The 13,481-nt window shown below is 40.1% G+C and overlaps 1 protein-coding gene across 5 annotated transcripts in view; it reads left to right on the top strand.

Annotated features, from left to right (window-relative positions):
• The window catches only part of NELL1 (neural EGFL like 1), a 302,370-nt gene that overhangs the window by 31,648 nt on the left and 257,241 nt on the right, over window positions 1-13,481 (top strand). For all 5 annotated transcript variants that reach the window (XM_052811479.1, XM_052811477.1, XM_052811478.1 and 2 more), the window contains exon 4: window positions 11,405-11,575. In XM_052811479.1, coding sequence (XP_052667439.1) covers window positions 11,405-11,575 — 171 coding nt within the window. The remainder of the gene's footprint in view (window positions 1-11,404; window positions 11,576-13,481) is intronic.

The following is a 13,481-nucleotide window of genomic DNA, read 5'->3' as shown; positions in this document are numbered from 1 at the left end:
CTTCCCACTGCTGGCCAAGATCAGTATCTGGAGAAATCTGTCAAGGATGTTGAGGTACCCATGTTAACGTTCTTTGAAACGCTGGCTTTCGCCAAAGGAGCCGACTGATTTCCTGACTAGTCTGGGGCACAATTTAAAAGCAACTGACTGCTGTAATATTTTCTTTTCTTGGTGATGTGAAAATTGTGCCCCCTCAAAAAAAAAAAAAAATTAGGCATAAACTCTACCTGTACTTTGTCTATAAAAACAATGAATTACAGTGAGTGGGAAAGGAAAGCATTTGCATGCTTCAAATGCATTCTAAGGGTTTTGGTGCTTGGAAATGATGGGTGTAAGGCACCTGGAAAAGAGTGGCGAGCATTCTTTTAGTGAGTGATTACCCCACTGATTAGCTTATAACGTTTTCAAATCATTTAGTGCCCAAACTTTCAATAATGACCTTTTAATTGCTGGGGATTTTTGTGGAGGTAGCCACCAGTGAACCACTACTCGTTCGGGTCTAAGCATGGTAGGCTTAAGGTATCAAGAAGTATTGAGTGTGGAATGATTTTTCTGCTAACGTACAAATCTGAACCTCTTAAAATTACATGAGTAGCACAATTACGCATCACCTGGGACTCTGGTACTTACCTGAAAGGAACTAAGGGGAAATAGATTCTTTACAGTATGTTGCACATAACCGGTAGCTGGCTGCCGAGCTGTCATCTGGTCACGACGTGGGAGGTGGTAACTCTGGATCAGGTTTTCTAATCTTTCATCAGGCAAAATTCCCTTTGACTTTTTGAAAGTAACCTGTTGGGTATTTGCTTGCTCTGTAACAAGCTGCCGCACAAAAAAAAGATTTTCTTCTTAACCATTGGTTTATTTTTGCAGAAAGCAGAGAAATTGGGTATTGTAATGCAGGATATGCAAAACTAAACTAGTAAGCAGAGGAGCCATTATCCATTAATTACCCATAAGAAATAGGATAATACCCTTATTGACCTTTTCCTCAAGGTCTCCTTATGTGCATTTTTCAAGGTCCCGGAGTCTTGTCCCCCCTGCCGCCCCGCCCTTCCTAAAGAAGTCACTGTTGTTTTTGTTACTCTTACTAGTTGCTAAAGAGGCAGGATGAAAAACTGTTTTGTAAAATGCCAAGTTGCTTATTCTTCCCTACTGTTTTGTGTGTCCCCCGTGTCTGTCTTCTCTGTTTGCTTCATGTTTATTAGTACTAACTGTCTATCCGTGTGTTGTCATTCTTTCTGAAGAGTGTTTCAAAACGGGAGATCCCACCACGATAGAACTAGGGAGCAAGTAGTAAGATTAATGTTTCTAAGATTTTCTCACAGGGAGCACTAAAATCTTTATTTTTTTCTAAATTTTCTGAGATTTTTTTCAGTTTTTTTCTTTGTTTTTATGCTTATAACTTATGTCTAGGACCTGAACTTCAGGAAATTTATGCCCCGCCAAGTATTTGGAAAGTTGTAAGCTAGTTGTACTGATGTGGTGAAATGGTTTTGCCGAGCGGAGAATTTGGTTCTTCGCTGTGTACCAGCAAGCTGTGCTGATATAAATATTCAGGGGGATTCTGAGAAATGTCTCTGGCTCATAGTGAAAGATTTTTATTCCTAGCAAGTCAGTTTTGGGTAGGGAGGGGAAACAGACATGGGACTCTAGTACATTGTTGATTACTTCCCTGCAGTGACACTGTGAACAGCTTCTGAGACTGTTGAGGGGTAGATGGAAAACTGTGTGTTCACAAGTAACAGTTGGAAGGCTACCAGGCCATAATATGTTTGATTAAAACACAAAAGGGTAACAAGCTAGTTAAATTAAACACTGAAACCTAAATAATGAAAAGAAACCTATGCAAGTGACTTCTGACCCTAGTTGTAAACCTGGAAGATCGGATTTACTCTATGTTACATTTTAGATTATTCTCCGCAAGATGTGTATATGCATATTGGATTCTGAGATGCGCAGTATTTAAAAAGGGAAGGAAAAACTCTGCAAATGTATCCATTAACCTTTTTCTTTTAGGGTAAAGGTCACATCTTCATTAATATTTATACGTAGAATTGCTAAACTGGAAAGCTGTACAGAGAATATAAAGATCCAGCCTTACTTCTGTCCCTGAATGAGGTGATGTGAAATATATGAGGCATCTATACACCTTCTTTTTTTTTTTTTTTTTTTTTTTTCATAGCGGAACAAGCAGGTGAGCTTTGTTTCTTCCAGAATTTTTTTTTTTTTGAATTTTTCTTCCCAAAAGGTCTTTCGAGATGCAAATGCAAATAGAATTGGGCCCACCTGTTTCTGTGTGTGGGGTTAAAGTATGCAAAAGAGGAAAGTGAAGAAGAACTGTTATTTTCTATACATCTTCCACCGATTTAAGTGCTGTGAAAGAGGGGTTAGTGCTTGAGGAGCTACCTTCCACCTTGTGGCTCCCTGCTGAGAGCAGGTGTTTTATGTACACTAGGCTGACAATTGTTGTCTCTCTGCAGCATTAACATGCTGCTGATAACCAGCTGTCGAAACACATTGATTGGACCTTGTTGGCAATTGGAGCAGAATGGCTGACAGTTTGAAACGCTTTAAAACTGAATTTGGACAGTGCAGAAATGTTGTGGTCAGCCAGGAGCAGGACGTGCGGGTCCCCCAGGAGTCTTCTCCAACATGCTGAGTTAATTCTGTTTGCTTGTTTTATGACCCTCTGATATAGGCAGAGCACCGAAATGTCTCAAACTTACACTGAAGGCAACTTTCTGAAAACTGCGTCCACTGAATTTGGGCTGCTCGTTAAGAACCTAGCTCTCCTAGTTAATAAGATGGTTAGATGTTCGCAACACGTTACTCATAAATGGGCATTTGCTTGGTTGGACATTAGGCTGGGTGATGTGTCTGGCTTTTGGTTTTTGTTTGCAGTTCAGTAATGATGCCGGTGTTGTTTCCTTGCCCTAGGTACTGCCTTCTGAAAGGGAGGAGGGTGGCAGTGCCTGCCCTAATGCCCGTGGAAAGCTGCCAGCGCTCAGGTGGCAGCGGAGAGGGAAGGAGGGGAAGGAGGAGGCCTGCAGGGCACGTGGCGACTGAGGGTGTCCAGAGAGGAGCAGGGAGCGGACATGTGGCTGGGCCTTGAGAGAGTGGAAAGAAAAAGATTTTTTTGCTGGTAATCTAGCAGAAATGTGTGGAATTTGTCATAAGAAATCACTGAAAACTGCTGAATTCGAGAGTGAGATCAGAGGGAAGAACCTTTCTTGTAAGGACACAGCAATTAGGGTAATTTGTTTTCAGATATTGTAGTTTGACTCAGGCGGCAGACCTCGTTAGTTTAAAAGGCTACGTTATCCTCTTTTGTTTTATTAAAATCTGGTATTTAGAGATTGTGGATTTGTGGATCCCCTGAGCTGTGTTCTCGCTGCAGTGATGAGCGTGAGTGGGGAACGGACTGGACTGGGGCTATGCTCTGCTTTGGTTACAGCTCTGCTGGGGGCTCTCTGGTCACACTGGCAGCTCCAGGCTTCTGCGTACCCACAGTGATCCCTGAGCTAATGCCAGCTTGGACTCCCAGGTTAGCCTTAAAAAAAATCAACAGCACCCGTTCAGAAAGTCTTCAGATGCAAATGCTTTGTGGACTGCGAATGGTCCACTGGTGCACTGGGGAAACTAACTTTTAGCCAAGGGTTGTGGGTGCTGAGCCCTTCAAGGACTATTTCGGAGTGTAACTGAGGATTGCATTCCTTGCTAGAGTTACAGTCATAGTGTGAGTAAGTGTGACTTGGTTTTGGAGCGGCAATATGTAAAGAAATGATTCTTTTCTTTTGTCAGGTTACTTTTCTGTCAGACTAGTTCGTTGGGTTGACAAACCTTATTGCAAGTGAATGGCTAAATCTGATGCAAAGGATGAGGTAGGAATAAGCAGGCAGGAGAGTGAGGCCATCTCTTTCAGGAGTGGTTACACTAGACTGCATCCCGAACTGTGAGATGAGCCTCTGCTTTTTGTGAGGGAATAAAATCAAATTTCTCTCATTACTTGGCAGCTTCTCGCAGATACCTACCTTTAGTAGAGATGTCTTGGTTCTTGTAGGTGTTTGTGTCTATATGTGTATGAGGACAGTGGCTTTTGTTTTGTTTTGTTCTGTTTTTGTTTTAGATGCTCAGGAGTCATGACTTCACCTTACTTCAGATGATAGACTCTCTTCTGTCCTGCTGACTGTGCCAGCTCTGAAGCCTGCTAAGATGCTGTACTATTTTTAGGTGCAATGTGGTACTACCTACTTGGTTTACTATGAATAAGAGAGAGACCGGGTCTTTTTCAGATAGTAGACGGGTAGCAGCCACAGTGAAGATAGATTTTTAGACATACGAAATGGAAACGAAAATGCTTAAGGTCAATCCTTACAACACATGCCATGAAAATGAGTAGCTGCTTTGTACCAGCTCTGACTCCAGCTGTCTTTTGGCTGGCAGGCAGACGTCGGGGTTACTTTTTTTTCTTTATATGATCAAAGAAGAAAGTAAATTTGTATTTGGATGACCTTTGCCTCGTCGCAGGTACACAAATGCATATTTTGAGCATCATAAATGCTCAATGCCTTGCAGCCTGCATGCCCAGCTGCCATGTAGGAGATTTGTAGAACAAAAGACAAAATGTTTGTTATAGAAAATGTCAGTGTGGGTGTTTTTGTTGCTAAATGCTTCAAGCTAGTCTGATATAACATGATTCCTGTTGTCCTCGGAGTGGTCTGAATGGAAAAAATGAAGTTGTTTAATTGACTGGATTTAGTTCCTTTCATTTGAAATGAAAGGACACAGATGTTTGAAAGAATCCTGTTCAGGTAGCCAACAGCACAGTGAAATTGAACTTTCAGGCTTTTACCTGAGAGGTTTGAAAGAATTTAGTATTAAGTTTTGGCTTATTTTGGATTTGCTTGCGTAGGAGGTATACTTTTGGAATACATTAGGTGATGATAGAGTCTTTGTCTGTGCAACATATGGGATTCAGCTTTTGCATTTTCTTTTGTAGAAAGTTAATCTGATTTTTCAGCAAGATACCTTCATTGTCACAGATGATCCTTCTTCTATTCACAACACCTTTTGTGCTACCCGACGTCAGTCCGATTTTGCTCATCAGCTTTGATGATATCAGTACGTAATCTCTGCCACAGTAGTAAGTCTTTAATCACACGTAAATGAAGATTTGCCACGTGTGGTTTTGCTGTGCAGGCTCTCAATCTGTCCGTATTTAAATTAGCTTTAAAAAAGTAGCTTTGTATGGTTTGTAAGTATGCATATGTAGCAGAGGACTAGATCCGTACTCTTGAGCGTGTAAGAGCATTTCTTCAAAATCCAGTGTTTGACAATGCGTAATGCTTGAGCTTGGGATCTTACCCTGTCACTTTATAGTAACTAGGATACAAGAACAGTGCCTGTGGAAGCGACTGAAATATTTGCCTTGACAGCTGTAACTTGTTCTAGTTTTGCATCCATACAGAACTGTGGTGACAACTGCAAGGTGAGTGTTTACTTCTGTTTGAAGAGATGCATCTCTTGTTTCAGAGGCACTGCTTTTGCTCTATATGGCTTCATCAACGGTGGTGATGGTCTTGGGCATATGCCTGCCAGCTTATCTGCAGCAGAGTGTACCCAGTGCCTGCTCTGGGCCTGACTTGCTTTTCACTGGGGAGCGTTAGAACAAGATCTCAGTTACTTTCACGTTGCTGTCCAGCCTGAGCCGCTTGGCAGCACGACCAAAATAACAACGTGCTGTGTGTACCACTGTGCACACGGACTCAATTAGTGGTAAGGAACAGTGAAAGGCCAAAACTGTAATGATCTGTGATTCATCACAGAATCTCTGTAGATTGAAAATGCTGAAATCTGTGTGATAATGGATGCAGATTTGTTGGCTGTTTGTCTCCGAATACATCAAGAAGTGTTTCTGCGAAGATGCTAAAGCACAGTCTTGCCTGAAGCCATTTTTTGTCATTAAACATAATTAAATGTTCTGATATTCTGCTTGGCACGATGCTATTGGAAATGAAAAAGCTATGTGCGCAAACGTGGCCAAATAGGCAAATTGTGCAGAAGCTTCTCGAACTTCTAGCTGATGACATCAAACGGGCTGGTCTGTGAACTTTCCTTGAATTTGTTTTGCTATAAAAAAATATAAGAAAGTGTGTTTTGACCATACTGACAGAACTTTCCAGAAACTTCTGTTCAGTAACAGCCTCATTCTTACTATGGCAGCGATTTTTTCCAGCGGTTGAGAGACCTGACATTGTAGTGTTGCTGCAGCATGTGCAAGGTGAACGGTGCTTCCATCCTTGAGCTCCTGTGGTTTTGTGACCCTCTCCCACACAATGTTAAGCAGATGCACAAGTGTTTTGACTAGATGGCAACCCCAAGTTTGTACATATTCGCAGGGATGCCATCTGTGCCTGCTGCCTTGCCCTGGGACATCTGTTCAGTAGCTCTAAGAGCATCTGCTATAAGTGCTGGTGCTGCTCCTTGAAAGAGGCTGTGGGGCTTCATTTGGCACTTGATCAGGGATGACGGAAGTTGTAAAATGGGAACGCTAGCTCGGCTTTATTTATGTTTGAACGTGATAAAGGGGAAGATTTCCAGAACTGAATGCAAAAAGTAGTTTTGCTTTAGTTCTTAGAGCTCTTATCGGAGCATTTAGTCAGCATTGTGCTTACCAGATGGTGCCCTGTCTTCATTGTAGTATATTTTAGTGTCTCGTAATAGGTGTTAGCATAGTAAAGATCAGAACAAGAAGTGATGTATACATTAAAGATATTCAGAAGGACATATATCCCAGAGCTCTTTTTGGGGTCGTGTCTTATTTGGGGTCGCGTCTTATTTGGGGTCTGTGAGCCCTCCCTCCTTTGGCCACTTCCACAACCTGACAGCGGTAAAATTTTTGAATGGAACGTGGTGGTGTTTGTCACAGGTTAAGATCGCTGCTGTGGTAGATATGATGAATAGACGAATGTGTTTCTTTAATGCAGATGGTGGATTAAGCCAACTCACCTTATAGAAATACGTTGGGTTTTTTCTGCTTCAGGTGTCTTACATGATCTTATTTATTGTTGATAATGACTTTTTCAATTTTTTTTGTCATTACATCCACAGCAGCTCTTTCCAACTTACAGTATACTTTTAGACACCTTTTTCTCCTGATCTGGAAGTGAAATGAGCTGTCAAATGCACAGTTAAATATTCGCTATGGTTGTGACTAAAAGGAAAAAAAGAGCAAGCATTAAACATCACTGAGTCAGGCTTTATCCTCTCATAACAATATTTGTGTGCGAGGTACATAGGGGTCGCAAAAGTTGTCAGAAAGAATTGTAAAGCATCTTGAGTGGATTGTGGAATAATATTGTCTTTTTGTAAAGCATGTTGCATGATCTTAAAATATCCCGACTTCTTTGATGACCATAAAATTGATCTCAATTTAGCAACATGTTTTTCTTTCTTTTTTCTCTTATACATTGGGATTTGAATGAGACGCTGCGGGCAGACCTATAAAAAGAATTTGAGTTCCATAATTGTATAAAAGAAGTCAGCAGTAGCTTACGTGCCTAGCAAATATGGAAATTCTAGTAGTGGGAAAATTTCAGCCAGGGTCATATTGTATTGCTGTTCCATAAACAGAGGCCTTCCTTAATACATGTGTTCTGAGGATTTCATCTGTCAAAATGCATGTTAATTTGACCATGTCTGTTAAAAAAAAAAAAAATCCTAATCGAGAAATAACAAATAAAACAATAAACCATCACTTGATGCTAACAAGTTGACAAGTAGATTACTGTCTCACATCTCTCTTACTTGGAAAAGGTCTTGAGGAGGGTAGCAAGGGGCTAACTATAGCGGCAGGTTGACACACAGAGATATTAGAGCCATTCCAGTCAGGCTTCATGCAGATGTGATGCAGAAGCAGAATGAGTTATAATACTCAGGGATCTCCCTTGGGCTTTTGATATAGATCTCATGGCAACATTGAAAGTTCACACTTGTCTACTGATGATACATTTATTCAGACAGTCACAGATGCTGCAGTCTTTCAGGAACCCTGACTTGTTCTGTTCCTGTTTCCTTCTTCCTTGCAAAATACTGGGAAGTACCTACAGAAAGACACACCTGATAGAGATTAGTTCATTTTCTTGCCTCTTTTATGGTAGCTTCTGTTAATTTCCCCCTGTTGTTTACCTGTTGGTTTGTAGTAGATAAAAACTTGTGCAATGGCACTTCAAGTCCAAGATGAGACAGATAATAAAAAAACCCCCAACAAAACCATGTATTTTCTCTGGCTTTACTAATTATTTTCTCACAGGTTGATGATTTCTTGCCTAAGCTTATGTTTTTCCACTCATTTGTGTTCCATTCCACAATTTGCAGATTAGAACTTGAACGCGGAGCAGGTGCACTCATTTCCAGGAGTGAATGGCCTTTATGTCATTGCTTTTGAAGAGGCTTTCCTCCAGTGTCTGGTGGGAGGAGGAAAGAAAAGATGATGTTTGCTATTGAGAAAGCTATTGGCACGTGAATTCTAGTAGAGAAAAGACAACTACGTCTTCTGAATGGTGAACACGGTGAAGTGTGTGTGTAATCAAGATCTCGGTGTAAATTTGTGCATGTTCCAAAAAAACCCCACAAAACCCCAATGGAAGAGTGTTGGTTTATATTGCCTTGCATTTTTTAAATACTTGAAATAGATATAAGTTGGGCTAATCCAGCCAGCTTCCGCTGTTGGGTTTTTGTTGCCTGTTGTTTACTGATGTCTGTCTGAGCGTTACTGCTTCTGATTTGCACTTGTTGAAAAATGTTGAAAAATAGGTGCAGGATTTGCCTGCTGTCATCCTCCTTTCCTGTCACTGAAGAGGTAAAATGTGTTTTATACAGTCCTGTGGCACTTAGCAGTGCATTAGATGTACTTATATAAAAAGGTTAGCACTGGCTATTACAGTAAATTTTAACTAGTCACTTCTGTGTTATATAAATTAGTCAGGAGATTGACAACAAACTCGGTGCCTAAGCAACAAGCTCTTTTTAGTCCTGAAGTAACTATTGACACTAAGGCTTGTCAGGTGAGAAACTACGTTGCTTTGCAATTCCCTGTGCTGTTCAAATAATAGAGCATACATGTGATTAAGTACACTGACCTTTCCAGGGCCGGACTGTTGCCTTTTTATTAACAAACAAAACATTGTGTGGTTAGCGATTAGCTCCGTGGCTATCGGCGATTATGAAGAATGACTGCACGAAGTGATGTGCTTCCTGCAACAGGAGCTTGTCTTGCTCTGGGGCTCTTAAGCTTCTATGATCAACCTTGTAAATATATATATTTATACAAATACTTTTTGTGTGAGACAGATACTGGAGTGTTATGTAGCTCTCCCTCATTTTTTTTGAAATTTTCTGCCTCACTGCTGTTTATTTGAACAACAGAGACAGAAAGTCTCTTTAGTGACTTCCTTTTGTGCTCGGATAACAGATGACAATTACGAAACCTTTAACTTTGTATGTATGACGTCGCTGATGGTACTTGTCTTAGCGCTGTCCTGGCTTGGAAACACCAGCAGCAGTATCTTCTGTATATTGACTGTGCTGTTAACTGAGCAGCAAAATAAAATAATAAAAAAATCCTCTCCAGATTTCTTATGAGTGTAATTTAGGTATTTTAATGGGGGAGGGTGGGGTGGTGGTAGTAGTTAATCAACATTCTGCTCTACCTAGAAAAATCCTGTTTCTCTGCCCTCCTTGAGCCTTTATGTGTATGAAACAGGCCAGCTCCTTCACAACACCAGCCTTTCTTATTTTTTGCACTCTGTACTGCATGTATTTTATTTGTACCTGTGCCTGCTCTGTTTTTATTCAGTTTTGATTTTGCCTTTGTCTGCTTGTGTTTTTTAATTTTTCACTTGAGTCTTTGATTTGGGTGACGTGATAATGCTCAGAAGTTACACGAAAAATGTAATGGCAAGGCATTGGCAGGACGGAGGAGGGCTTGAGTTTCTCTTTTGGTCGAGATTTATTGGCTTGGTGTTCCCTTTCCCAGTCTGTTGTGATCTTTTGCACATGTTCCCAGCAAGAGTTTTATCTCACAAGTAAGTACTTCCCAAAGAACTCCGTTTTCCAGTTTATGTTCTAAAAAGCCTCCGCTTCACTGGTAAGAGCTATTCTTAATGAAGTGTATGCACTTCACGTAACACTTGTGCACACTGGCTGTTAAGGTCTGTGTACAGCGAAGCAGCGTAGAAGCCTCGTGCGAAAATTAAAATCGGCACCTGAGTATTTATTATTTTGTGTTGCATTTATTTTTTTTGGAAGCGGCTTTCGTTACTGGGTGTGGTTGTTTGGGGTTTTTTTGTTGTTTTTTTACCCCACACTAGCACCGGTCTTTCAACTGCCACGTTAAATTGGTGTTGTCCAGTAGGGAAAAACATGACACTGTGGGGGTAGATGGGGATAGGGACTAGCTGGACAACCTAACATCTGCACTTAGTTGTAGTTATTTCTACTCTAAAAGGAGGTCTGCATCTTCTTTCTGTATGCAGGGCTTCATTTTAGCAGGAAAAAAGAGAGCCTTGATTTGATACGCTATAAATACTCTGATCTGAGGTCCAAGAGAAGGCTTCACTATTTACGCTGTCAATGTGCTACCACCTGGAAGGGCTACATGCACCCTAGAAAAAGAATTGGCTCCCCCCCGCCGGCATGAAGCCAGTTAATAGCTGTGCTTTGTTAGTACTCCGATGACTGGGACAACTGTCTGAAGGTTTTGACTGTTTGATTGTTTATGCTAGGTGTTGAGACACCTAATCCAGCCAGGAGGTTTTGTTCCCTTGTAAAGCTGAACAATTACAGCTGTAACAATAGAAGTCAGAAAATGAGTTAAGCGTGATTGCATGTAGGGGAGTCCTAAAAGTAAACAGTTTTTAAAAAGTGGATATGCAAATAGTAAAAACAAATTTAATGATTACCAAGTGGTTTCTTACCTTAATGGCTTTTTGTTTGTTTGTTGGTAATGATATGTACAGTTCTTTATTTTTGCATTTCCCACAAATCTTGTGTTCATGCAAAACATTGTGGTGAAAAGAATAGGGATTGTTTTCTTGTAGTTGAACCTGTTCTATGGGTAAAAAGAGGAATTCAGTTTCGACGACTGTCAAATGGTGTTTTGAACATGAGCTGTTTTTGTGTAACTGATATTGCTATTTTTGTGATGCGCTGAATGTATAGTCTTGTCTCTCCACCTCTTTTTAAAAATGAACTAGTAGATAATTCATGCTGAGTAACCTCTTTAGATTGTGACCTTCCACGTGGTGTTTTTTTAAAGAAGTTTATGAATTAAGAAGAAAGTGACAGAAGCAATGAATAAACCAAAAAATGGAACTGATTCTTCTTCATGTTTTAAATACAGCTATTTTGAACTGGAGAGCAGTGGCCTACGGGATGAGATTAGATATCACTACAGGTTTAATGGGAAGTCAAGAACAGAGGTGTTCCCCTACCGTCTGGCAGATGGACAGTGGCATAAGATTGCCGTGTCACTTAGTGCATCCCACCTTCTGCTCCACGTGGACTGCAACAGGTAAGAAAATCTGTGCGGTAATTTATATTTCTTTAAAAAATGCTCTCTACTTACAGGAATAAAATTGGAAAAGGAGAAATTTTTTTTACATATCTAATTTAAAAAGCATGGTAAACTGCCATGGGATAAGAAAAAGAAAACAAAGCATTAAAATGAAACAATTCATTGTGATTATGAACAAATGTGGGAAAGGTTGATTGCTGACTGGGGACTATTAAATGCATCTCTGTAGTTTAGGCACTAGCTGATGTTACGTTTGACTGTGATTGCTTTTAAGTGTGATAGATTGCTGTGTGGTCTGTTCTGTTGTGAACTGCTTCACTCAGCATACCTGAAATCTTGAAGAATAGAGGGATGTGTCAGAGGCATTTTAATTTTATTTTACATAATCAAGCAATGCACTTTTTACTGATTTTCCACCCGCTGCCCCACTTGGAAACTTCTGAGAAACCTGGAAGCTTCTTCTTGCGTGTCTAGAACTGGTGCTTTTTGTTTTCTGAAGGGTATTCTGTCTGTCATTGCACTTGTTTCCCTTCAAAAGTTGTGAAGACTGCAAGATGGCAGATTGTCAGGATTTCAAGGAAGAAAAAGGAGCAAACCTAGACTCTTTCCTCCCTTGGAATGTGATCTCACAATGTATTGAAGACTTCGGCTTTTGCTAACTTAGTGGTTGATGAGGAAACTCAGAAAACTTGAAATTTGGACCTTCAAAATAGTCTTTAGGAATGAGGAAAATAAATCATTACTTTCGTGTCTTCTTGCAGTGAAACTAATATAAAAATATCCTTTGCCTTCAGTGAGAGGATTGGCGTGTGCATTTTGGAATTGTGGCACTTAAATGGATAGGGTGATGGTAGCGGATATTTCTTTCTGAAGTCTTCGTTTTGTTCAGGTTGGCAGAATAAAGTTATATGAGTATTAGAGGAGTATGCAGTTATTGGAACATTTGAAAAAGTTTACATTGTGACCAAAGGAATTATGAGATAACTGTTTTGAGAAGATTACAGTCATTTTCCGCAACTGCATTAACTACTGACAGTAAAAATCTAATCTGAAGCAAGGTTGCTTATTGAATCCTTTTATCTGGACCCTAGAAGCAATTAAATGTTTACAGCAATTTTAATTTAATTAAGGCATGAAATCTACAATTTGTAAAGATTGTCTTCATTTCAGTCATCTGATTTATTTATCTTACCATTTGTTTATCTGTTATATTATTTGCTTACTATAGTATACTTTTTTGTTTATTGACGTACTGGGTTTTGGGACAGGTTCGTTATTATCGGTTATGATCTTTTTTTTCTTTTTTTTTCTTTGTATGAACAGCAAATGTGTTTTAGGAAGACCCTTTTTAGCAGATTGTTTAGCTGGCCGCCTTCTTGCACACAATGTGAAAGGAAGACAACACAAAATGCCTGCCTGGTGCAGAAGTCTATCCAGGGACAAGAGAGCTGCACAGAGTCATGGTTGTGACCTGATTTTCTTTATAGCAACAGGCAGCGGTAGATAAATACAATTACAGAAAGAGCTGTGCTGTCATATGAGGTGATAAATGTGTATAGCTGTCTCTGTCAGGTAGCCCTAAACAGGGCTGATGCGTCTAAGAGCGTCCCTTAAGGTGGTACATATCGGCTGCTTCCAGCATAAATCCATACCTAAATGCCTCTATTTGGTTGTGTATTTGTGGTATTTTATAACAACTCCTGTGGGAAAGTAATGGGAATAGTTCTGAAAGCATGACTTGAGGGTAGATCACAGTACAAGTTTAAATGAGGGAAAAAAAAAAAAAGAAAAAAAGGAAGTCTTTAAGTTACTGACTCAGCTGTAGCATCTCTGTTCAGTTAATTAGAGAATTTTGTGAATGTTGGTGTTATAGTTTCCTTTATTACATCTTAACCCCCTACAT

Source organism: Harpia harpyja, chromosome 16, assembly GCF_026419915.1.
Source record: "Harpia harpyja isolate bHarHar1 chromosome 16, bHarHar1 primary haplotype, whole genome shotgun sequence".
NCBI classification, from domain to species: Eukaryota; Metazoa; Chordata; class Aves; order Accipitriformes; family Accipitridae; genus Harpia; species Harpia harpyja.
The sequence above is the reverse complement of the archived record's forward strand: the minus strand, read 5'-3'. Positions and strand labels throughout refer to the sequence as shown.